The sequence below is a fragment of the Perna viridis genome, chromosome 8, assembly GCF_037379345.1.
Source record: "Perna viridis isolate PV_CMFRI_1.1 ecotype Kerala chromosome 8, ASM3737934v1, whole genome shotgun sequence".
Lineage (NCBI taxonomy): Eukaryota > Metazoa > Mollusca > Bivalvia > Mytilida > Mytilidae > Perna > Perna viridis.
This window is the reverse complement of record NC_142452.1, coordinates 17,062,202-17,088,674: the sequence shown is the minus strand read 5'-3', so window position 1 is coordinate 17,088,674 and position 26,473 is coordinate 17,062,202. Positions and strand designations below refer to the sequence as shown.

The 26,473-nt window shown below is 32.2% G+C and overlaps 2 protein-coding genes across 6 annotated transcripts in view; both read left to right on the top strand.

The window, feature by feature from the left end:
• The first annotated feature begins 46 nt into the window (after positions 1-46).
• LOC148609561 (26S proteasome non-ATPase regulatory subunit 2-like) lies at positions 47-22,609 on the top strand. Its single transcript, XM_088596417.1, has 22 exons — positions 47-146; positions 8,288-8,344; positions 8,607-8,771; positions 9,353-9,474; positions 10,002-10,229; positions 11,427-11,585; positions 12,244-12,388; positions 12,890-12,950; positions 13,386-13,532; positions 13,846-13,952; positions 14,270-14,397; positions 15,007-15,094; positions 15,508-15,670; positions 16,264-16,365; positions 16,636-16,706; positions 18,720-18,822; positions 19,070-19,152; positions 19,640-19,808; positions 20,146-20,367; positions 21,181-21,299; positions 21,657-21,771; positions 22,440-22,609. The coding sequence occupies exons 1-22, from the start codon at positions 60-62 to the stop codon at positions 22,505-22,507; spliced, it is 2,709 nt and encodes a 902-aa protein (XP_088452543.1). The 5' UTR covers positions 47-59; the 3' UTR covers positions 22,508-22,609.
• Positions 22,610-24,779: 2,170 nt separating this feature from the next.
• The window catches only part of LOC148609560 (ras and EF-hand domain-containing protein-like), a 32,583-nt gene continuing 30,889 nt past the window's right edge, over positions 24,780-26,473 (top strand). For 4 of the 5 annotated variants that reach the window (XM_088596455.1, XM_088596453.1, XM_088596452.1 and 1 more), the window contains exon 1: positions 26,196-26,347. The gene's annotated coding sequence lies outside the window, so the exon portion shown is untranslated. Of the gene's footprint in view, positions 24,919-26,195; positions 26,348-26,473 lie in introns of those variants that run through there. The other variant, XM_088596451.1, reaches the window with a different exon arrangement.

Sequence of the window (26,473 nt, the reverse complement as noted above, 5' to 3'; positions counted from 1 at the left end):
ATTTTCAATTTTGAAAGAAAGAATTATTTATAGCTCACGTTTTACCGAGATCAACAAACATGGCTGACAAAAAGAAAGAGGAACCGGCGACCGCCGAGAAAAAGGATGAAAAGAAGGAGAAAGAAAACGAAAAGGAGCAAGAATTGGTACAAATTGGGAAGCTATTCCCCAACTTTACTTACTGAAACAAATAACTTATGTCATAAGTGTGATACCCATTGAGAAAACTTTCTGAATTAGTCTCACATGCATGAAAAAATCCAAATCTGCATTGTCATTTGTGTTACTGTTAAACTTAGTAAATATTGAAACACTGTCAGATACTGGGGTGTCTTTCACACTTTTGCAGTGATCTCCAAAAATGGGTTACAATTCGAATTGACAGCATACATTATGTCTAATTTTTGACATTTCATTTTCAATTTTACAATATCTACGGCTCTGGGCCTGGGGATATTTTTTGTGTTGACCACCACCCAATCCCTTAAAATGCCCTATATGTAGTATTCCGGAAAATTTTGCCACTCGTACCGGGACTGATTGCGCCGACAGCAGTACGCAAAGGGTCCGGTAGTGGATGATTTGAAAGTAGATATATTGTGCTATGTAAGTATATCAATTTGAATACCAGTGTCCACCTTAGTCGTTAGCTACAGCACATTTTTCTTGGATGACTGCTTCAAATTGTCTGGAGGCCGCCATCTTTGTGTATATTTAAACTGATCATGTGACACACATTCTCGTAATTTAAATACTATAGTCTGTTTCATTTTGACATTTTTCTCTTTCATTATGAGTATCAAATGGATCGAGTTAGAAAAAAATTGGAAATGTTTTTACGCATTAAAAGACTAAAATTAAAAGAATATAATTAATGTAATGCTTCTAAAATAGTATTAGAAAGAGTGAAATGAGGGGGCAGACAAGCTATTTATTTTTATCACAGAATTAGGATAAGAAAGACGGTCTTCAAGTAAGTAATATGGCCCAGGGGTCGGCTGGCAAGTAATTTATTTTGATCACTTCTGTAGTAGCTTAAAAAGAAAAGAGTAAGGAAACAATACATATTATGATGAACAAATCCAAAGTATATGACAAAAAAACCTGTTGAAAATTTGAAAACAGAGGCAATTTACATACGCAATGTAGAGAGCAAAATAAGAACATATATGTGTATATTCAATATAAAGGAAAACGACAGCACACATCACCAAGGGAGCTACCTTTCATTTTGTTCTTTAAGGGGGGTTTGCTTCGATGGAATTTTTATTCTAATCTTGCATTTTGAGAAATGTACATGTAGGTCCTGTGAACTATAGATTTTTTTTTTTAATTACATATATTCTAACAGTGAGAAATCCAATCTTTTTGTCTTAAAACTTCATCCAAACCCCTTATTAAAATTAAATGGTAGTTCCATAAAGTACTGTCTTTATGAACCCCGAAAAATAAAAAAAAAAAAAACAAACAAAAAAATATTAAAACAGGAGGATCGTGAATCACTTTGTACAACGACGACAGCGCCATACCATTTTTCAACCACTTTTTTTTTTTTTTTGCAGTCGCATAAAAACGCAACATTTTCATGTTGCGACAAATCCGTTTGACTCTTTTAATTCATTTCTTCCTGAACAATATCATGCTTGTTTTTCAATAAAAAAGAAATTAGTTGTTAAATATAGTTAAGAAGTATATGCAACCTATTTTTTTCTGTAAAAATTGCTTCACTCTTGTCATTACAATGTCAAATGATAAGAAGTTTAAACATGTGGTTGGTTGGACTGCAATCTCTTTGAAATTTTCCAAGTACTTGCAGCAACAACATTACCATTGTTCAGTGACGTTGTTAGCACAGAAACAAATCTATGGATGTTTTACGCAAGACTTTGACAAGTAAACCCAAAACTCCGATTTTTTAAAAACCAAAAAACGACTAGTTCAACATGGCACTTATGAATGTAAATATGGTATTTATTGTTTTAACTACAAAAATGACCACTAAATTCTTTAATTGGTACCCCCTTCCTATTTGATGATGGAAAGTGCCTTTGACCATTACATATATGATTTAACTGTTCATAAAAAAGCCTATGCAGCTTCATGGCAAGTTAATTTCTATGTGAAATGGAATCGCATCCCCAAAAAACAAACAGACAACATGTGCAACACAAGTTTTTGCTTTCTTTACAAAGGAAACTTGCTTACAGGTAATATATTTTTGTTGCAGATTTAATTGTTCAAATGTTGGAACCAATATTGTGGTGGACATTTTGTATAGTTTCAATTTGTATTAATGCCTCTATAGTATTTTATATTGAAGTTAAACTCTTACTTTTAACTAGTTAACCTTTTCTTCCTCTTGAACAAAGTTAAACAAGGAGTCTACCTTACAAAAATGTAGGTAGAAATACATGTAAGAATATGAAACTCCAAGATGATTATTTTACTAATTTTAAGTATATTTGAACAAGTAAAGGAAGTTTAAATAATTATCACACTAGATCCTGGAAATAGTTTTTTCTACAATGTGTAATGCAATATATATAGATTGTAATATTGTTATGTATTTCCATGCTTAAACATGCAAAATAGTAAACTTACACTGTTCTTTAATGTATATTTCCATTAGACATTTCTTTACCTGGCAATATTTAGCTGATATATTCTATATTCTCATTCCTAAAAGTTGACCTTTTCAACCGTATGATTAGTCATTGTATACTGTGAGATATTTTGCATGATGCATGTTTACAAATGATGATTTTCTTAGCTGTCATTAATATTGAAGATTTTTTCTACAAAATTTATTTCTCCTCATTGTTTTCCTAACTTTATCGAAAGTTCAAGATAATCCTATATGCTCATTGCTTGTGAACGGTGAGCAATAAATGAGCGAATATGAAGGTACACATCTCAGCCACAACAGTACATATCATAAAGGGGCGACTTTTGATCTGTGAATACATATATAGAGTAGGGAGCATTTGAAAGAATCTAATTAAAACTAGCTCTTCATTCCGTAGTGGACTAGTTTTAATTAGACTACATTTTAACAGAAATATGTCATGACCATACGTCATAGACACACACAACAATGAACCTAAAATAACCAAAATAATACACAAGAAACAAAAGTATACAAACTAGACATTGCCCCTAACAGGAATATTACTCTGTCAGCCAGTTTAACACTGTACATTTTGGGACCATTGTGAACGTATATGTACGATTCCTATTGGACACAATATTTATGGCAGATAGACTAAGCACTTTTGAAACACAATTTCCCAAACATAAGTTCCTTGCAATATGCACTTCTCCATATGGTAATCTAGCATTCCATTGAGTTTCATAACAATCCTGCAAGTCGTTAATGAGAAGTTGTGGACAACGCGAGACAAAGTTTTGCCGAAAAAAAACTTGCCTTCACATAATTCATTTCTACAATTTTTGTCAAAACATAAATTCCTGACAGTATTCACATCTCCAAAGTTTAATAACAATGCGGGAAGCTGCTTAGAAAATAGTGGACAGACAGCGTAAAATCTATATATCCTATAACTTAGTTTGCGGGGGTATAATGAGTAACATGAACTTCGCTAAATCTTGGAGTATGGACCAGGTGCACTTGTAGGGTAAGCGTTCACTGTTCTTTCTAGAAAAACCTGACAAACTACTCGAGCATAAAATTTCACGTCCTGGGTAGATGAAAGAGGAAGGAAAACACGATGAACAAATCGTTTTTTTATCATGTACTTGGATATACCTATGTTCCATGGTGACTACAACACAGCTTTTGTAGTGATGACATCTTGCAGCAACATGATCTTGTCCCAGAAGGCTTACACGGTAAAAAAAAGTCCATGAATCAAGTTCTGGTATAGGGGAGGTACTGAAAGCAATAAACTGATCTTCGTAAATACCTATTTTGACGTCTTTTTTGTTTAATGTATTTCAAAGGAAGATACAGTTTGCACACTTTCAGTCAAAGTTCATAACTGATAGTCTGTACTACTTGTTATTCGCTTACACCATTATGGCATAGAACCGTTTACCAGTGTTACACTGACAGAATACTTCGGGAAAGGTAGCTTGATTTGATGTGTATTTAAAAATTGTTGACGTAGGTGTTGTTGTGCACAGGGACTTGTATACCAAGAAAAGGACTAAAACCTGACATGCAGTGGCAGAGACTGGGGTATGGTTGGAAAACATAGGCATTGTAAAACAGTGCACTGTAGCCTGAACAACCCCATTTTTATTTTTTTCTGATGGGAACATCCCCTTTCTGTTTAAAAATTTCTTGACAACCCCCCTTTGGGATGGTCTCTGTGTTGACATTTGCTCCTGTTTCCTAGATATGACAGTTTAAACTCTGACACCAGTCAATTATAACAAGGATTTAAAAAAAATTTGATGTGCCCAAGTTAACATCCCACCAAAAAAAGAGAAATTATTCTCATGTGAAGTTTCGTGTTTTATTAATCGTGTATGTCTGCCCCCTCTTTCTACTACTAATTTAGAAGCATTACATTAATTATATTCTTTTAATTTTAATCTTTTAAAGCGTAAAAACCATTTCCAATTTTTTTCTAACTCGATCCATTTGATAGGAGAAAAATGTCAAAATGAAACAGACTACAGTATTTAAATTATGAGAATGTGTGTCACATAATCAGTTTAAATATACACAAAGATGACGGCCTCCAGACAATTTGAAGTGGTCATCCGAGAAAAATGTGCTGTAGCTACCGAATAAGGTGGACTTTGGTATTCAAATTGATATACTTACATAGCAAAATATATCTACTTTCAAATCATCCACTGTCCCGGATCCTTGGCGTATTGCTGTCGGCACAATCAGTATCGGTTCGAGTCGAGGTCGAGTTGTAAAATTATCCCGAATACTACATATAGGGCATTTTAAGGGATTGGGTGGTGGTCAAAACAAAAAATATCTCTTGCGCCAAATCCCAAAAGGGATTATATCTACTGTAGTACTGACTACTGCCGTACTTGTCAAGTAGTAGTTCATGCTGGCAAGTACATGTCATTCTCACCTACTGATTTTCTGTCCTCTCCTGTTAAACAAGCTCATGCTCAAAATTTAAGAAAAATACAAGGACAAGGATTTTCATTGAGGAAAAAAATTTCAGTAAGCAGCTGGATCTACTCTCAGGCCAAAATATCTACTACTAGTACTAGCTACTGTTCACAGTCAGCTAGGCAATATTTCCCAATATGGAAATTCTCATTTTAAGTTTGACTTCACACTTAAATTTGATTGGATTATGAAGGAATTTTGATTGATTGAAATCCATTTTATTTTGGAACTACTACGTCCATCTGTCAAGATGTAAAAATCATTATTTTTCAATCATAAATTTCTTTGAATATAAGAATCAAAATTTGAAATGCTCTGGATTATGTATTCTAATAAACATTTAAAAGAGGATTTTTTTATTAATAAAGAAAATGTCAGTCCTGATATAATATAATTATATAATTGGGAGCTTTGATGATTGTAATATCAACTGGGTTCAGTATGCTTATGGCCAGAAAAAACATCAATATCCGGTTTGTGCATGAAAATAAATTAGGATCTTAAAAACAGCATCAGGAAAGCTTCATTCTTGTATACTTGGTACATGCATGTTAGGAACCACTCCAGTCTAGAAATCATTAGCTAGCTTATTGTCAAAAAAAACTCAATATTTAAATTGATTGAAAAAAAACCCATTATAATTCACTGGCACCCTGACCTCTTTATGCAGCAACATTCCTTCCAAGCTGTGCAAAGATTTTCATGTCTTCATTTAATTTTGTCCAATTTAACAAGTAAAACAATTCACTCTTTTAAAAATACACATTTTGCAAACAGACTTGATGCCATTAATTCAAGACTGAAGTCTTCAAAGTCAGCAACATGAAAGGATGGGGGGTTCTTGACTTATAAACTACATAGAGGGAAACAGTAGATACTGTAATGGTGCACATGCTTGTCTATCAGCTAGCTTTCTTTTAAAATTGCTGGCAGTGCTGGCACTGGAAGCTGCCATTGTTGTTGAAACGATAAATACCGGTGATGGAATGTGCAGTAATTTCTGGAATTTCAGAAAATTGCCAATAAAAAAGTTGGGTCGCAGTGATAAAATGAGGGTTGGTCGGGTGACCGTTAACACACATATTTTCTCTTTTGCCTATATTCACTAATAGAATTTGTATTAAAAAAAAGCCATACATTAATGAATCTGTTTTTAGCAAACGATGTTAATACACAGTATCCTGGCATCAATCTATTCATAATGAACCTCAGTTGTTATCATTCAAGCTCAATGCTTTGTCTTAAATATCGATCAAGTTTATAGTGCATGCATGATATGCAAATTTTGTCACCTGACTTACGCATACACCTAGTTAACTAATTAGAGTGAAATACACTTGGTCTACTAATTAGAGTAGATTAAAAAAATTCAGTTGTAACTTTCAATTAACTATTTTCAAAAGTCATGTTTACCACAACATTGAAATTGTGTGTATTATACTTGAACAAGGGTCCGGAAATTTTTACAGCCCATGCCAGACATTTTATCTAACTTCAAAAGATATTTGTGTCAGTCTTTCACATTCTCAGATAGAAAATAAACAAAAAACACTTTTTATGTAGTTATTTTAAGATAAATATTGGACAGTGTGTTATTTCATCACATACTCTGTCTTTTACAAAATATCAGAGCAAGTGAACAAGTTCGGTTTCGACTACACATGGTTTAACATGTAAACAAAACATTGTATCTCCTGGACTTTCTAATTAGGTAGGCAAACAGCCGAAGACTTCCGTGTGATGAAAAAAATGTTCATTATAATTTAAAAAGAAAATCGCAAACACATTTTGTATATTGATTTAAATGTTCTATTGACTTCTGTGTTAAAAGAATTCAATCGATGAATTAATAATTACAAACTACAACTGATCCTTAGTTCAGTTTCATGTGCTTTCGCTACCTCTTAAAGATCGGCGGGGAAATGATGGACTTCTTAATCTCTTTTCTTAATTAATCAACCTATAAATGTATGAAAATTCTCAGAGTCACTTTATTTAATTCGTATACACAATTGGTCTGCACATGTACCGTTAATTCAATTATGCAATCAGTTACAGATAAATCACAGGTGGCTGCACATCGACTAAAATTGACACACACCTGTCCATTTATTTCCAATAAACAATTAGGAGACAGGTAGACAGGATGTTTATACACTAATTAAAACCATGCAGACTGTAATTTATAAGGGTTGACAATTTTTTTATGTCCGATATTGGAAAATGGTCGTCAGTTATTTGCAAAATTTGTCGGTCAGTGACCAGTATTTTTTACTATTTCTGGACCCTTGTACTTGAATTCCTTCACCTGCTTTTTATTTTGCTAAATGTACCATTGCCAGCCAAGGAAGTAAATTCATTTTCTTTCATTTATGTGTGGACATATCTGATGTAATCATGATGTGTAAGTATGTACAGTAATCAATTACATTTGAAAGTAATCAGCACCAACCCTGATGCATATTTGAACTTACACTTCTTGTTTTTATCTAAGTGAAAAAGAACATACACACACCTGTCTTTTTCATATGCCAATTTTATTTTCGTCTAAGTGAAAGTATTTTAACAAAGAAATTGGTTGTTTCATCCACAATCTACTGAATATTGTGGCAGACCAGTATTATATCCATGCCAAACCATTTTTATTTATGAGTGCAGGAAGATGTTAAACAATCCAGGACTTAAAAATGACCTGTCAATATTTTCAAATGTGTCAAGACAGCCCAGTATAAAGAACGAAATATTTGAATCTGTGGTTTCCAATGCTGTTCAGGGGCCTTATTTTCTTACTATTTTCTCTGTGACCCCTTTTTGAACAAAAAGGATGGTCATTGACCTTTGCTATTTGGATTCAGAATTTATTCTTGAACTGTACTCAATCAGTTAAAAAGTTGCAAGAACAGCATGTTTATATCTTTTGGAACGTTGACAAATTAGTGTTAATAAAATTATTTTAAAAATGGTAGAGATTTTTTTCTCCCTTAAATTTACAGCTGAATATTGACATGTCTTTCCACCCCGATTGGATCCAAATACTAATTTTCTATCACAGTATTGTGTTGTTCTTTTAAATTATGACTTAATTTTACTATAAAAAAAGTAGGAAAGTACAGGTTACAGAAACATTGTGTGAAAAATGGTTTCGACTGTTACCCTATATTTTTTATACTTTATTTTTTCTAGTCAGAAGAAGACAAACAGTTACAAGATGAGTTGAATATGCTGGTGGAAAGATTAAAGGTAGTTTCTTATCTATGTTTATGTTTATTTTACCCTGCTCTTTATGAGCAAATGTCAATTATTGGGTAATATCCCTTTGTCTTCTGCTTTTTAATTCTGAAAATATGATGACATATGAATATTTTACTGGTTTTTTTTTTTGATTTATGTACTTAGAAATATGTTTACAAAATGTAAGGTAAATCTTCAAACATAGCAGTTTATATTTTTTTCTTTGATAGGTGTGTAATAATAATTTATTTTTGTTGTACTATCATTAAAGGAATCTGACCAAAAACTGTACAAGCCTGCATTGGAAAGTCTGAGGTCACAAATTAGGGCATCAACTACATCAATGACTTCTGTACCTAAGCCTTTGAAATTTCTTAGACCACATTATGAATCTCTGAAAGAAGTGTACGAGAAGATCAAAGATGATACAACTCAGGTTTGTATGATTTTATGATGGAATTATTGAAATCAGGGATGATTTGAACAATCAAGTTTGTGGCATTTTGGCAAAATTGGAAGTAAATATATAGTTTAAAGATAAAGAATTGTAACGGTAAAATCCGGATTTGAAGTAGCAGAATTCTGCTAAAAAGCGAAAAAAAATCATCTCTGTGAAATGTGAGATTCTAAAAATACCAGTGATGATACAGTTGTAGTGTTCAGTCCATAGATGGGTTTAAAGAGTCAGAATACACATGTATGTTAAGCTACAGTATAATCTAGAAGATAAAAAAAGAGAAAAATTAATGTTAGGAAAATTGTAACCCTTATCTTCTCAGGCATTGTTAGAACTTACTTATACTTTGTATATGCTCCTGTTTGGGTTTCATCAGTTGCACTGATTATATTTAAGTTAAACAAAATATAACTTGTAATGTGAGGGCCTTTGATGACAGAAAAGGTCAAGACTTGTTTCACAAGTTTAGAAATTGATTGATTTCTATTTATGGTATCAACTTTAAGTATAAGATTAGTTTGATAGAAACATGTACTTTATTATATTTGTATTGTATTCAGAGATTTTGTGCTGACATTGTATCAGTATTGGGCATGACTACAACAGATACTAGAGAAAGCTTGAAGTACAAGCTTCTGGGTTCTAAAGAAGAAATAGGTTCCTGGGGCCATGAATATGTTAGGTTTGTATCTTGAGAGGGGTGAAAGAAGAATTATAAAATGTGAAGTAAAATTTAAATACATGTAGTAAGAAGTACCTTTCCAGCTGCACTTGTTTTAAAGAAAAAGAACACAGAATGACTGTACAAGTTTTTATTTGCATTAAATATTGTTTTATTGGAAAACACACTTTATCAAATGCATGTATTAAAAAACAAAATATCTCTTCAATGGGAATCTTTAATTTTAAATTTTAATTAGTCAACATTTTCATAGTACCTTACTACATCAGTTACTGTTTTTATTTTTGCAAATTGATTTAAGCAACTGAAAATAGTATAGTTAATGTTTAATTTGACTTTCCCATGTTTTTATTTTTTTTATAAATTATTAGGTGTTAAGTTTTACAACTGTCGAGTTGAGTTAACGGCTAGATGTCATAAAATACTATAGAATTAGTTAAGACAATAATCCATGAATGTCACATTCTACCGATAACTTAATTTTTCATCCTAAGACATTTCAGTGAAATATTTTTTTATTCTTATAGACATCTAGCTGGTCAGGTGGCACAAGAATGGCAAGAGCTTGAGGAGGAAAGAGACACTGCCATGAGAGATAAACTGTTAACTATGACAAAAGAAATAGTACCTTACCACATGGAACATAATGCAGAGGCTGAAGCATGTGATCTCTTGATGGAGATCGAAAAACTAGATATTTTGAAAAATTATGTTGATGAAAATGCTTATCCCAGAGTCTGTTTATATCTTACTAGGTAATGTAGAACAACTTTACAGGGTTAACAATGTGGTTTTCTGTCTTACAGGTTTGAATTTATATATTCATTTTATATACAGGAATATTTAGGGAAAAAAATCATGGGCATATGATGCTGTACTCATTTACATATGGGCTGGGTCTTCATACATGCAGACATGATTGATTTTCGACTGCTTTAAAGTGGAAATCTGCTTTTTCAAATTCAGAATTTACAGTTACGGTTCTTTTTTTTATGGTATGTTTACTTGGGATTTTGACATTTTCTGCTTTTTTGTTGTCTGCGTAAAACCATATCTGTACTTGTGTATTTGATTATTTTATACCGACTGTTAAAAAGTCATAAAATGCAAATACAATGGCCAATCCATGTGACCATACTTAATATAAATTATGTCTTTTCTAATATGACAAAAACTGTTGCATCTGAATCATCTAGGAGTACACAGGCAAATATGCCACACATGAGAATCATATGGTTTGCATCATATGATTATCATATAAATCGAGCACCATATGATAATCATATGTTTCAGTTTTTATATGATAGTTACATAATTATCATATGATAATCATATGTTTTTCACAAACATATGACAATCATGTTTTTAAGCCAAAATTAAAATATGATAATCATATGACTACCATATGTTAAATATCATATGAATTTCATATGATTATCATATGAATCGAGCACCATATGATTATCATATGTGGCACATTTGCCTGTGTAGATATTTTTGGTAATATATTGTTTGATATTTATAGGATGTCATATTAGAATTTTCAATCTAATGACTATGTTATACATCTACTTTGTATATTCATGATTCTTGGTGTTTTTTAAGGAGTAAATGATAATTTTGTTCCAAGGAAAAGACAAGTTTTCGTCTTTTTGAAAGTGTAAAATGGAATGATAATGGGGAAAAAAACATGTAAAGAACGGAAAAATAAATCTACCACAAAGCAGTGTTAAAATCACAGGTGCTATCTATGTATCAAGTGTTGTCTGTAGTTGGTAAACAATGTAAAGTTTACACAAAAAATAATATAGAAAGAACAAAAACATCTTTGAATGAAAACAAGAATAAAATGTAACATACTATCAAGTAATTAATCTCAAAATCTGTGAACAGAAATAGATAATACATATGTACTATTCAGATTTGAATCTCCTTGTTTTTGTTTTTTTCAGTTGTGTACCTTATGTACCTGATCCAGAGAATATAACACTAATGAAGACTGCTGTAGAACTATATCGTAAATTTAACCAGTATCCCCAGGCAATTAGATTTACTATGCAGTTGAATGACATGAAAATGGTGGAAGAAATATTTCTATCTTGTAAAGATATGTAAGTCATTTAAAAATTATCTGGTATAGAAGTATTGAATACTAACCAAAGTACCTCTATGGACCATTAAGATTAGTTCAAGTTCTCTTGTGGCTTTGAATTAAGGTAGGCCATGCATATGTTTCTTTTAATGCAGATAAAGCTATAAATTAAAAGAAGCTATCAGACTAATTTTGCTTGAAAAACATTCTTCTTTCCTGGAGTACCATTGTAAACTTTGATACTTGTACATGTACTTATCATTTTTCAGTTCAAGTATTTCCTTCTAATGAATATTTAAACTGTTTATATTCAATTTTCCTGTGGCTAATGAAAGGCATTTTTGAAAAAGCTTCACCAAATAGACCATTAAAAAATGTTAGCATTCTATGTATGCTCAATAAATGGAAGCATGAACTTCTAGTCATTGCTCTTCGTGTTCATAAATATTTACTACAAATATATGTGTTTAATTGATTAAATATAGATTTGAAATTGTAATTTTAGTAGGGACGAATTGTTTCCTAGACATATCATTTAATGTCTTGCTTTCCATGAAGACCAGTGTAATTCCTTTCAAAATCCCTCATCATTCAACCTAGGTAAACTTTTTAAATAGTTTTAAGTAGGTTTATCTTCGTGCTTTTTGTATTTGAATTGAAATATTTATTTTTTTTAGAATGATGCAGAAACAGTTAGCTTACATGTTAGGAAGACAACAAATATTTCTGGAACTTCCCGACGACATAGAAGAATTTGATGAGTTGACAGAAATTATGTCAAATGCTCATCTTAATAATAACTTTTTAGCTTTAGCTAGAGAGGTATGCTTTTTATGGCAGAAATATGTTCATTCAACAAAATATTAATCTAACTCAAAAAGATTATGGGAAATAAGTTGAAACCAAAAAAATACCAATTCACCAGTTTAATTTCCTTGCTTATTCCAAGTATTATTGTGTAGTTACTTATCTTCAAAATTGGTTCTAATTAGAGTTTATTACAGAAACAATTGAGAAATGAAACAAATAAATCATTATGTTTAAGTAGATGATATCCATTGTGAAAACCATGATTTTTTTCCTTTTTCAATACTTTTGCAAGTTGAATTTTTGAGCCCATGCTTTGATATTCTTAAACTTTTCACAAAGTGTCCAAAATAAAACTTTACCTTTTATGTTTTATTTATGCTTGAAAAAAGGAGTGTGTAAAGGTAACTTGGAACATTTGTCAATCATTACAAAAATTAAAAATCTAATTTAGTCCAAAATGTGAAAAAGGATACACACATGTTCATTTTGTTTATTTATTTTTTTCTATTGTAGTTAGATATAATGGAACCCAAAGTACCTGAAGATATCTATAAATCTCACCTTGAACAAAGCAGTATGTATTAGATCATTTCAAAGCTTGATAATTTCACATGAAACAAAACTATTGACTGATCATTCTACCAATTTTACCTTGCAGAAAATTTGTTATCTGATACTTATCATCTTAAATTTGGTTAAATACTTTAACGATAGAAAAATAATACATTACAGTTTACAATCAACTTGATTCCTTCCCCCATTCATTACCACCTCAGTAGTTAAATGTTACATTGCTCAGTTCTGGTACCTTCAAATAATTATACAATATTTTGAGTACCAGTTATTTCATTTCATTTTTCATTTCATACTGTCAGTTAATGTTTTTATAACAGCATTCATTTTGAGATATTCTTGCTTATACCATTACAGTAGTAGGCTAAGATTTTATTTTGATTCTAGTCTTCATCTTTAAAAGACATTTTCATTAATATTAATGTATTATTTACAGGAAGTACATTACCCAGCACTAATGTAGATTCAGCTCGTCAGAATTTAGCGTCTTCATTTGTAAATGGTTTTGTTAATGCTGCCTTTGGTCAAGATAAATTATTAATGGAAGATGGAAACAGCTGGTTGTATAAAAACAAAGAACATGGTAGGAATAAAAAAAAATACAACATACTAACAAATTTAAAACATTTTGATTTCAGTCTTCTTTCATTTTTATATTTTATGAAGCTCTTTACTATGAACATGGGTTGCATATGTGTCATTTTGAAGATCGTTCTTCTTGATCATATTTTTGGCAACTTGAAACTATCTTGGACTTCAACATTTAATGTCAGTATATTATCAGATAATATAAGTAATATCATTGAATCAGTATTGAGGTCGTGTCAACCTTTTCCACTGACACACTGTGTCATTTGAGGTTGAGATGCTTTTATATAATGAGTATTCATTTGTAGGTATGTTAAGTGCTACAGCATCACTAGGATTAATATTACTATGGGATGTTGATGGTGGATTGACACAGATAGACAAATATTTATATTCTTCTGAAGATTTTATAAAGGTAATTTTCCCTATTACTTGAATACTTGATGGGGATAAAACTACCTTATGCAGATGTTAAATTTAAGGTGTGTCTAACAGAATGTCTGTATCCTATCCATTTTTACCACAAATTGAAATTGTAATGCTATTTATGGTATAATCATATAGACTTAATACACCATTCTAAATATTTTGTGAATTTTAAATTAAGCTATAGGAAAGACTATACTATTGGACATATATAAAACATTTATTTTCCTTTTGTAAGTGTTGTAGGAAATTTCAGAAACTCTTGATCCATTGATAATCACCTCATATGTATCAAATTTGTTTTAGGCTGGGGCATTATTAGCCTGTGGTATTGTAAACTCTGGAGTAAGAAATGAATGTGATCCAGCTGTAGCCTTATTATCCGATTATGTCATGCATAACACAGCTATAATGAGGATTGGAGCAATAGTAGGGTAGGTGATACTATTTTACAGGCTTGTCTATCTACATTAAAAATACCAAAATCAGTAGCTGATTTGTAGTATATTTGAAATTGGTTTAGAAATTACCAGATCAAATCGCATATTTTGAATTTGACTTATTTTTGGACAGATAAAAAAAAAAAAAATTTACACGACCAAGGGCATTTTTATCAGACATGTCTTTCAGTCCTGTGGTATTTCGTTTTCACTGGATTTGTAAAAATTGTCTAATTCTGGATTAAATTAAAGCTTAAGTCAATTAGTCTCGGTATAAATGTAAAGATGTATGCATTCATCATTTTACTGGCAAATTATGATATACTGTTGTCCACAAGCTGTACAATAGGCTTTTAGAGATTTTATTAACATTTTGATACAATGTTCTGTTAGTGGGAAGAAATTCCTTTACATATTTGTTAGTTTTCCTATTTTAATTTTCAGTTATTAGAGTTATAAACATGGTAAAGGAGGTTACTGTATCATATAGATTAGCTGCTTAGTGATACATTCCTTGAAAATTGATCGTATGCTTAAATATCTATCAATCCACAAAATAGCTCCTTTTTACAATGCATTTAAGTCTGTCATTATTCTCTTCAGACTTGGTTTAGCTTATGCTGGTTCTAACAGAGAAGATGTTCTGTCAATTATACTACCAGTTCTAGGTGACAGTAAATGTACTATGGAGGTAATTTTCTATTTTAACCAGAAAATAGGTTTGAGAGATTTTATTACAAAGAGGATCGTACAATGGATATGCAAAAGATACATGGAATAAGAAAGGATTAAGTTGACTTCTAAGTGTAATATTTTTAAGTGTCTATTTGTGATAGTAACATTATTATTATTATTAACTGCAACATATGGTCATCTTTTAAAAAAAAAATGTATTATTAAAAGTTAAAGATTCTTTTTTTGGATTTTGAACAAAAAATGGCTGAAAACACCATGTGTTTCATCACTAGGAAGGACTGAAATCTTTTATTTTATAGCATTGCCTATTGTTGTAGGATTATCTTTTAGGGGATTCTGGTGTAAGTAAACTATTTAATGGAAAGAAATATTTACCCCTGAGTTTCATTTATAAAAACAATGTTGTAGGTAGTAGGAATGGCTGCCTTAGCCTGTGGTATGATCTCTGTTGGGAGCTGTAATGGGGAGGTCACCTCTACAATCCTACAGACCATGATGGAGAGGAGTGAGGCTGATCTGAAAGATACATACAGTAGATATCTGGCTCTTGGTCTGGCATTAGCTTATCTAGGTATGTTGGTGAATGGTTTATGCAACAAATTTAATTGCAGAATTGTCCATATAACTATTTTTCAGTGTAGTTAGTTCAATGGAAACATGATAGAAGCTTTCATTACTACATACAACTCTAGAAAAATAGAATAGGATATTGATGTAGTTTGTGACAGATTCTGATATGTTTATCTTACACAAAGTGTATTACTTCTAAAAGCAGTGCACATTTGTGGGAAGTCCATTTAGAAGAACAAGATTTATGTTCTGAACAAGGTTCTGAGAGCAGTGCACAAAGCAGTACAAAATCCTCTATTGTCTGCAAAATATATCTGAAAATATTAAGTTGCAGATGTATTAAAAAGGGTGTTACAGACAGACCAACAGCTGCATAGAGAATTCTAATCTTATGGATCAGTGTTTTTTCAGGTTTGGTCAGAGAGAAAATTGCTTGAAAAATGAGCCTTCCACAGAGGTAATAGGTTATTTTTAATTTCTTGTTGGAATTTGACACATGGCCCTTCAAAATGATCCTTAAGATACTGTGCAATCTAAATCCCTTCTGTGCTATGTTTTGTCAGATGTGCTGACATGTCTTCAATATCTATTTAGGTAAACAGGAAGCAGTAGATGCAACACTGATGGCCTTAGAAGTCATTGCAGAACCACTGAAATCCATGGCTATGTTACTGGTAGAAGTTTGTGCTTATGCAGGTACAGATTTTTCTACTGATGATGATGTCATTGTTAATTTATGTTGTTGCTGTTCATAGTGAGTTTAAGGTTGTGTCCTTTTCAGATCTATTTTCCTTTCTATTTAAATTTGGGGTATCCTGGAAAATAACGTCTATTGAAACTGTATTGTGTATATTTCAAAATATCATGTAAGTGTTAAGTCTATATAACATTCATCTGAATGTTATGCAGATTTTTCAGTTTTAACATTAGCATTTTTTCTGAACTATTTTCTTTCCTCTATTCTAGGCACTGGCAATGTTTTGAAGATACAGAAATTATTACACATATGTTCTGAACATGATGAAAAGAAAGATGAGGTAAGTCTTATTTGGTTTTTATTTTCTTCAGTCAGTAGAAATATGTTACAGCTAGTAGGAATGTTTTGTGAGATATTCATATTTTACTGGGATATTTCAGAAATAAGGTAGCTGTAGTTTAGAATCATTTTTAGAGTGTATGCATTTTGTAATTCAGTTTAATGATGATGAATTTTTTCATTGCTAAAGGAATGAAAATTTAGCCAATTAAAAAATTTTCTTAAACATTATAGAGTAATCAAACATTTAAAATTCCAAGTATATGTACAGTCGAACTTCACTCGCTCGAACTCGGATGGCTCGAACACCATCCAATGTACCAAACTTGTCTCGCATATGATAAATAGAAATAACCTTGGAATTCTTGAACTTCGATTTCTGGAACAATCGAACTGACTTGTCTGTCCATTCAGTAATAAGCCTTAGAGAATAACCCCACTAACTTGAACTCGTCAGTCATTTTGTCAGCTTGGGTAATATAAGGTGTGAAAAACTGAAATACTATCACTAATTAAAGTGTCATTTTAGTTAATGACAGGTAATATTTTTGTCATCACTAATTAGGTAGTTTTAATCTGACTTAGTACTGATTGAAGTTTGAGAATGTTCCGAAGTCTGCATGATGAAAGCATCAAAGAAAATCAGATGAAAACAAATTATTGTCCAAGGAACTTGAAACTCTGAAAGTTTTTTTAAAAGCAAACACAACATTTTTAATGTTCAAAAATCAACATAACCTTCAGAAAATGAATGAAAAATTTCCAAGAATTAATAAAAACTCCATAGGAAGTAAGCAGTTTCTAACGATAAAGTCGAACTCGAACACATTTCTATGGTCCCATGGAGTTAAAGCAACTGAGGTTTGACTATGTAAAAGAATAATGCCTATAGTCCAAGTCGCCTCAGATTGTTTGCGGTTTTTTGCGTTTATTTTTGTAATTACTCGATGGTTCCTTTCAAAAACTTGCCATTTTATTCATGTCGTTCTGTACTACGATTCCCTTACAATTATTTTTCGTTCTTACCTCCGAGATTGAAAAAATTCAGAATTTATTTTTCCTACGAGAATTTTGCATTGAATGTATTGTTTATCCGCCATCTTGTTTCTATGGATATTTTGAAATGATCCCTATTATCTCTTAATTGAAGAGGTGAAATAACATGATTTCCCGCCATATTCCTGGTTCCCTGCTAATTTATTACTTTTTGTGGTGAAACTCTTATTAAGTACCAGTTGTAGCATTTTCATTCGGAACTTCTGGTTTTGTCTTTTACTAAAGGTAAAGAGCAGAAATATGGCGGGAAATCATGGTATTTCAGCTCTTCAATTGTGAGATAATAGGGAACATTTCAAAATATCCATAGAAACAAGATGGCGGATAAACAATACATTCAATGCAAAATTCTCGTAGGAAAAATAAATTTTGAATTTTTTTCAATCTCGGAGGTAAGAACGAAAAATAATTGTAAGGGAATCGTAGTACAGAACGACATGAATGAAATGGCAACTTTTTGAAAGGAACCGTCGAGTAATTATAAAAATAAACGCAAAAAACCACAAACAATCTGAGGTGACTTGGAGTATAGGGTGTGGGAGGTCATGGATTTGTTCCCCAGCTATCACACCAAAGACTTTTGAATTGGTGGTCACTGCTTCTCCCCCAAGCATGCTGTATTTACATGTAAGGGGATAAAGTGATGGCTGGTTGGCTCAGGGTCAGAATAATATGTCAAGAGTGGGGTGGGGCTGTTGTCTGTGAACCGTGCACATTAAAGGTCTGAATGTGGGTCTGGTACAAAGCAGGTTTTGTTCTATTGATCTATTGTTCTGGTCCAGAAATGCATGAAGTATCTGCCATAGGACATTGAACCATAATCATTCAATCAATCAGTATAAAGGATTAAAGTATTTGGATGAAAGATTTTCATTACTTTCACTGGTACTTTTTGAAATATTCATTTTAGAAAACAAGTAAGCCTGGGTAGGTGTCTTTGTTTATTTTATTTCATTAGGACAACAATGAAAAAAAAGATGATAAGAAAAAGAAAGAAGATAAAGATAAGGATAAGGATAAATCTAAAGATGCTCCAAGTGCTGATTTGTCTGTACAACATGGTAAGTTACCTCCCTTGGTATTTTTTTTGGAAATGGGAGAGAAATGTTTGCCCTAATTTGTAAACTTTATTATAGTATAATATTTTATGCCTGAACTAATTGATGAACATATTTTGTTAAGTGTGCTATATATACTGATACTGGGAATTTTATTTTTAAAATGGTATGGTAAAATTTGAGTAATAGTTCAGCATGAAAAAGGTAACGATAAAAAAAAGACTTATGATGTGTTTTCTTATATCTTTAGGAGTAGCAGTATTAGGTATAGCTTTGATAGCTATGGGAGAAGATATTGGTGCAGAAATGGCTTTCAGAGCATTTGGTCATCTGGTATGTAACAAGGATTTTTAAAAATTTCAAAATTAAGCACCTTGATTACTACTTTTGAAAGAAGTAAATGCCATTACAAGCTGTTATGAAAAAAATGTTTTTTTTAATTGTGACACTCCCATTTTGTATCATGTTAAAAGTCTAATAATATCTTCAACCACTCACAATATCTTGTGTATGTAAGTGTAATTATTTAGTTCTGGTTTTCATGCTAAATTACACTAAGACTAAAATCATTTCTTCTTTTTGTATAGGACTTGTGTCCTTACGTCTAGGCAAAGATTTCTTGAAGCATAAATGTAAACATAGGTGACAGTGGTTTCCATTTGATTTGTTGTTTCAGAATTATGTCCCTTGGACAATTAAGTAAAATTGAAATCAAATTTTCTGTTCAGAACCTTGATAGCCTGCATGGAATGATATAAAGCTTTTTTGAACTTCTAAAGACAATAACTTTCCTGTATTATTACATTATTTTCTCTTTCAGTTAAGGTACGGAGAAGCATCAATCAAAAGAGCAGTACCCACAGCTTTAGGTCTGATATCAGTATCTAACCCTAAGTTACAGATTTTAGACACACTCAGTAAATTCTCTCACGACAATGATACTGAGGTGGCTCACAATGCTATCCTCGCCATGGGATTGGTTGGTGCAGGTATGATAGAATTTCAATTAAAAATCTTAATTTTTTAATTAGTTCCATATGATATAAAAAGTAATTTTTAGGTTACCTTATATTTTTATTTACCAGTTACTATGGACTTAACATTTAAACTGTTTACGAGGATTATTTCCAAGATAAAAGAGCATAAATTAATTTGATTTAAACATCCTATTATTTTCCTAACCTTAGACCAATTGTTACTCCAAATTCCAAAAATATAGATTGACTTGAGGTTGAAAGTGAGGTTTATTATTCAAGTATTTCTTATCACATATTAATAACATACTGTTCAGACATAAGCTTTAATGCAACACCATTTTTATTTCAGGTACAAATAATGCCCGTTTAGCAGCCATGCTTAGACAGTTAGCTGTATATCATGCTAAAGATGCTAATAACCTGTTTATGGTACGATTAGCCCAGGGTCTTACCCATCTTGGTAAAGGTACTCTGACATTGTGTCCCTACCACAGTGACAAGGCCTTGATGTCTCCAGTTGCTGTGGCTGGTCTACTGGCTGTCTGTGTGTCCTGTTTGGATGTTAAAAATAGTGAGTAATCAGTTACTTCTCATATATGAATTGGCCCCATGCAGGCCCGGGTGTCAAAAGAATAGGCCTGCAGCAGCGCTAAGCTTGTCGTAAAAGGCAACTAAATAGTGCTCAGAAACCTAGCCAGGGGCTAGGCACTCTGCCCACAGTGCAACTGGGATGTGTGCCCCAGGTGGTGGAATGGGGTACCCCTGGTGTGTTACATGGTGGGGTTGTCAGGCTATAATACGGAAAACCTGACTGCAAACCATAGTGGTGCACTGTGTTGGGAAAGATGTCACATTCCTCGCACGTTAAAGAACCCTGCTGTGGTATTCAATAGGAGTAGGAACCTTTGCGCTCCGCCACAGGGGGCTAAATTGCCCAACATTACCCATCCCTTCCCTTTTCTAGTGGCAATCAAAAATTTGTCGACCCTATTATCCTTGTGTCCTATCCCTTTTTTTCATTTCATCATCATTTCATGTTCATTTTATCATTCAGTTCATATTCATCATCTGAATATAGCTGAAATATTGCTGCTCAGACGTTAAACCCCAACAATCAATCCATCAATCACATATATGAATTGCTTCAAATGTTTTCCTTTGTGACAGACATCTGTGTAAGAAATTAAATTATTGATTTCACCCACATCTAAAGTTTTGTTCTGCATTTTATAGAAGATAGTGGTATAATCAACCTGATATTTTCATGTAAAGCATGTTAAATGAACTTCTTGTAAAATTTACCAGCATTTTAGTATTACTTGCCCTTGTTATCTGGTGTTGGTGTTAATTATATTGAACCTGTATATCATATTTTGTGTTGTAGTTATCCTTGGAAAATCTCATTATGTATTGTACCATTTGGTATCAGCCATGCAGCCCAGGATGTTGACAACATTTGATGAGGAACTAAGACCATTACCTGTGCCTGTTAGAGTTGGACAGGTAAGTTTGGAACTTAATTAGATTTTTGTTTTGAAAACAAATCTACAATATATCATAAGTTTTTAGCTAAGTTACCAACAAAAGAAGTCTGAGAAATGTTTTTTATTGAAGAATTTTGATAAGTTTGCATCTAGAGCAGTTTAATAAATTTTGAACTCATTATATGCACAAAAGAAATAAGAGGGTGCATTAAAAATACAGGTATATGTATTTATTGTGTGTGAAAATGATAGGTTACGACTGCATGAATTTTCAAAAACAATACATCTAGCAAAACTACAGTTTGTGTAATTATAAAACGTAAACAACAATCTTGTTTTGACAGAAATTAATGAATTTTGTACAAATGTATTACAGGCTGTAGATGTAGTAGGACAAGCAGGTAAACCTAAGACCATCACAGGTTTCCAGACCCATACAACACCTGTACTACTGGCCTATGGTGAAAGAGCTGAATTAGCCACTGAAGAATGTATCCTTTTGATAACTACATACTTAAAACTAAACATTAAACAAGTTTTTCTATATCACTTAAGGTTAGATTTTTCAGTTTAATTCTGAACTTACTAGATTGTTGTAATCATGGTAATTATGGTTTCAAACAAATCTTTTGCAGGGATTCTGAACAAGTTGATATATTTACTGGACATTCGAAAAAAAATATCAATTTTATGTAAGATTGAATGATCATTACACTACACAGGCAAAATTATTTCACATGATTTTCACCTGAATTGAGCAAATAAACTAACTGACAGAGTTCACATGAAATTTTGGTGAATGGAGCCTTCACATGAAATTCATGTTTAGTGAATTTCACATAAAAATCATGTTAATTTCATGTGAATTTCACTTGAATTTCATGTGAAGTTCGATTAACATGAATTTCTCGTGAAAAATATTTGCCTTTGTACATTGAACAATTGATAGGGATTTAAACCATTTATAAGATAATTCATCCACCTGCTGGCAATAATTAACCACTGTTTTATAGGAACAGCTGTTAAAATAATCTTTTATAATCAAATATATACAGTTTTTTCTTGTTACAAACATTTTCTGAAATATTTTTTAATGTGCTGAATTCAATAACTAATGACTTACTTCAAATATTGATATTTCATCCTTAACTTATGACAGATCTACCTACAAGTCCTATCATGGAAGGTTTTGTGATACTGAAGAAGAATCCAGATTATGAAGCATGATAATAGACTTAATAAAGACTGATTGTTGTGTATGAGAGAGTCTGAGAGAGATTATGTTCAGTGCTACTTGTGTTGATTCTTAGTAAATTATCAATATTGACATGGTCATCTTCTGTTTTTACATAAATGCCTGTTTCTTCCCATATATTACTACTTTTTTTATTGTCATATATGAAACTGCATTCATATTATTTCTGGAGAAATCACCAAATCTTTTCTTTGCCTTTCTTTCAGGACAGTACATCATAGTTTTCATGCACCCATCTCATCACAGATGTATTGTGGAACATATGTATTATTGTTGTACATCAGTTCATCTGTGTACACACATTCACACTGAGAACACCTTGCGAGATTTGATACTTCTTAATACCAATTGCCTTTATGGAGGGAAGCTCCTTTTCATATTTCATTATTTTTCAATTTCTGCTCTCATAGTCTTGGACACCAAAAAAAGTACACTTTCAGCTTATCACTTGTTTTAGCACAGCTGTTTATTGCATGGTCTGTATGTCTGTCTGTCACAAAGTTAGATTTTCTTCTTTATTTAATAAAAATGAAGCTGGTACAGATATAAAGTACAATGTTCATATGTACAAGACAAAGAATTTTGAACTTGGAGTAATAGAGCAAGGAGTAGAAAAAAAGATGAGGATTCCTTCCTCCTTGTTGTCCAGTTTCAAGTTTGATTGTGTTTTGAAAAGATGAAGCACAGCTGTTTATTGTATGGTCTGTATGTCTGTCTGTCAGTCTGCCACAAAGTTAGATTTTCTTCTTTATTTAATAAAAATGAAGCTGGTACAGATATAAAGTACAATGTTCATATGTACAAGACAAAGAATTTTGAACTTGGAGTAATAGAGTAAGGAGTAGAAAAAAAGATGAGGATTCCTTCCTCCTTGTTGTCCAGTTTCAAGTTTGATTGTGTTTTGAAAAGATGTTGAACCAAGACCATTGTATGGCAGAAGAGAATATTTCACAATATATCCTTCACTATGTAATGAAAATATAGGAAAAAAACTTGTCATAATTACACTACTTCCATACCACCATACAGCTTGGTCAATGCTGAGTTGTTTGGTAACATGTGCATGAATTCCAACCATTGAAAATTACAAAACAGGTTGATGATGTTGGTGAATCATCCTGTCTTAAAGCTTTTATCAACTGAAATAATGCATTTGTGACCTTCTTTTCACATTATTTTATTATATTTTAACCCAATATTCCTTGAACCTTAAAAACTACAATGCCCATTATATTAACAAGGACATTTCTATGGCACTTGACAAACGTGAAATTATTACCATGTGTGTATAAACAACTTGTAACCTTTCCAACTATCCCAGTGTTGTTGACAAATCAGTGGAAATAACTTAATCACTGAAAAAATGCTACAAAGTCATGTCAAGGCGATATCAACAATGGAATATTGTTCCTAGGGCAACATATGTGTAAGTGAAATTGACATCGACTCGAAATGCCTTTAAAATACAGTTAACTTTTTGTTCAAGGAGACAACAGCTTAGTACCTGTTAATGATGGACGGTCAAATTAAGAAATAAATCACAGTAACTCCATTTTATCGTTGTTTTACCACGGACTGGCCATTAGTGTTGCATTGTTTTACTCCGAGCGATAGCGAGTGGTTAAATAACGATGTAAATGACCAGCCCCTGGTAAAACAATGATAAAATGGAATTTCCGTGATTTATTTCGATTCTAATAGGACTAGTTTCTTCATATTTTTGAATAGACACAGCCTATGTGTTGCACGAAATGTTGGTCATGTGTTTATCCCTTTTTTACAATGGCTGTGGTCTAAAGAGCTTTGTAGCACGTCATGTTAAAATGGGTTTTTTCCAATAACGTTGGAAAGCTTAATGGCACACGTCATTCTCTTACGGACATTTCTATTTTTTCTTTTTGCGTTGTTTACCTCTAGTAGTGTAACGAATAGTTTAAAGCTAAATAAATGTCGAATTTTGTTAAGCACCATTTTTGTTTTTCTTTAGACATTTTTACTCGACTTTTATAACGACTTTCGGTTAAAGCTGAGAACTTTAAACTTTATTTACCCACTTAGTTAGCTTTTTCCAATTAAATGTTAAAACTTAACTTATATAAACTTTCCATACAATGCTTTCAAGTTATGCTAACTTCAATCAAAAGTCATCTAACGGATATACATCATTCAAAACATTTAGACAAACAGGTGCTCTACCAATATTTTAACGTATTTATGTCCTTCGATGCGCAAGTATTTAAATTTCTGTTATTTATAGACGAATACACTTTTGTTGCATTTTGTCAAAATTTCTAAATAATGTGTTCTAAATGGAGAATAGCCACGTAGAACGAACTATTGTGTGACATATATTCAGGTTGGAATAGTTTCAGAAGCAAGACAGGTAATTACTTTTTTATATGTTTGAACTTCACATCACATTGTTGTTACCTTATTTTGCCACGTATAATTTTATAATTTAAAGTGTCAAAATTGAGACCGTTTGAACATATTGGACTTTAAATTAAAGTTCCTCTATTCCGCTAACCCTCCAAATTTTTAACGTCATATTTTATCCGTTAGTTTATCAGCAATCACAAACGAAATTTGGGATGACACTTAACGACCTACGGGACTGAACTTGGCTTCCTGATCTCCTGCACATTTTTTGTTGGGCTCATGAAACACCTGACCAACTCGCGGGCAATCCTTTCCCCATTCATGATATGGTGGGGAATTTGTGAAAAAGACATACTGCACATATTTAGTATTACTTAAAAATTTTGAAACTGCTATAGTTTACAAAACATCGTAAGCTTTTCCGTTTTGGCTTGGTTATTGGTCCGATGCATGCTATAGGTAAATTCAAAGCAAGCTTGTATTTATGCTCTATCGAAATTCCCAGTAAGTGCGTATTTTTTTTTTTTTTTTTTTTTTTGCATTTTCTAGTTTCTTATGACATGTAAAGATAGCATCAGTAAAACATCGTTTTTGATTAAATCAAACTAGATAAATACAAGATGACCGCTGCCACGGGGTTTCTATTTCTCCTCTGCTTTCTTAAATTAAATTTCATTCTTAATCTTTTTAAGAAATCTGACTACATATTTATATTTAGCCCCTGTTTTTTTTTACAGCTAGCGTGGGTCTATTGTATCTGATATTAAATTGACCTTTTTCCTTGTTTATTTTAACCCAATCATGCGCTCCATTAGTTTAACATGGTTGTTTGTGTTGATTTAAGTTTATGTAAGCAATTCTAATTCAGGCAACAGCAACACCTTTGGGTTAATTCATTGGCCTTGCGTGTTAGAGAGAAAAAGCCTAGCGTACATTTCACTCCGTATATCACACTCCACAAAAAAGAGTGTCAAATTATGGTACTTGCCCTTTACTGAAAAAAGATGCTTACTGTAAAATGGTGCAATGCTCTTGAAACTTAAAATTTGATTAAAATGTCAGCTGTACTTTCCCACGTACACGTTAATATGCATTCTGATCTTGTTTACGTTAAAAATCTCCACCAAAGCATGTTATGTCAAAACAAATAAGACAAAGATCTAGGTCTATCGAAATATGAACTTTTTATGCTCGATTTGCAATGTTGTCGTCCATTCTACGTCACACAAAAGTATTTTGAATACGTCACTCAAAATTTTGCCATATGTCGCCTTCTAGTTGGGTCACATGACTGCTGTATTGATCGTACAAGCAGCAGATAATATTCAGCTGATCAGGTGAAAAGGCATTTAATTCTACGTGGACGAATTACGGATTATCTCATATCTAAATTGTTTTGTTAGTAAACATCTTCAAGAAAGTTTTGAGTTATAGTAAGTTGAATAAATTTGTCCCTTATTTGGTGGAGGTGTCATTCAATTAGTCTTGGTTTTGGTAGCCAACATTCTTATATCATTTTGCATGGGTATTTTTCTGCTTCAGACGACCTCATATAGAAC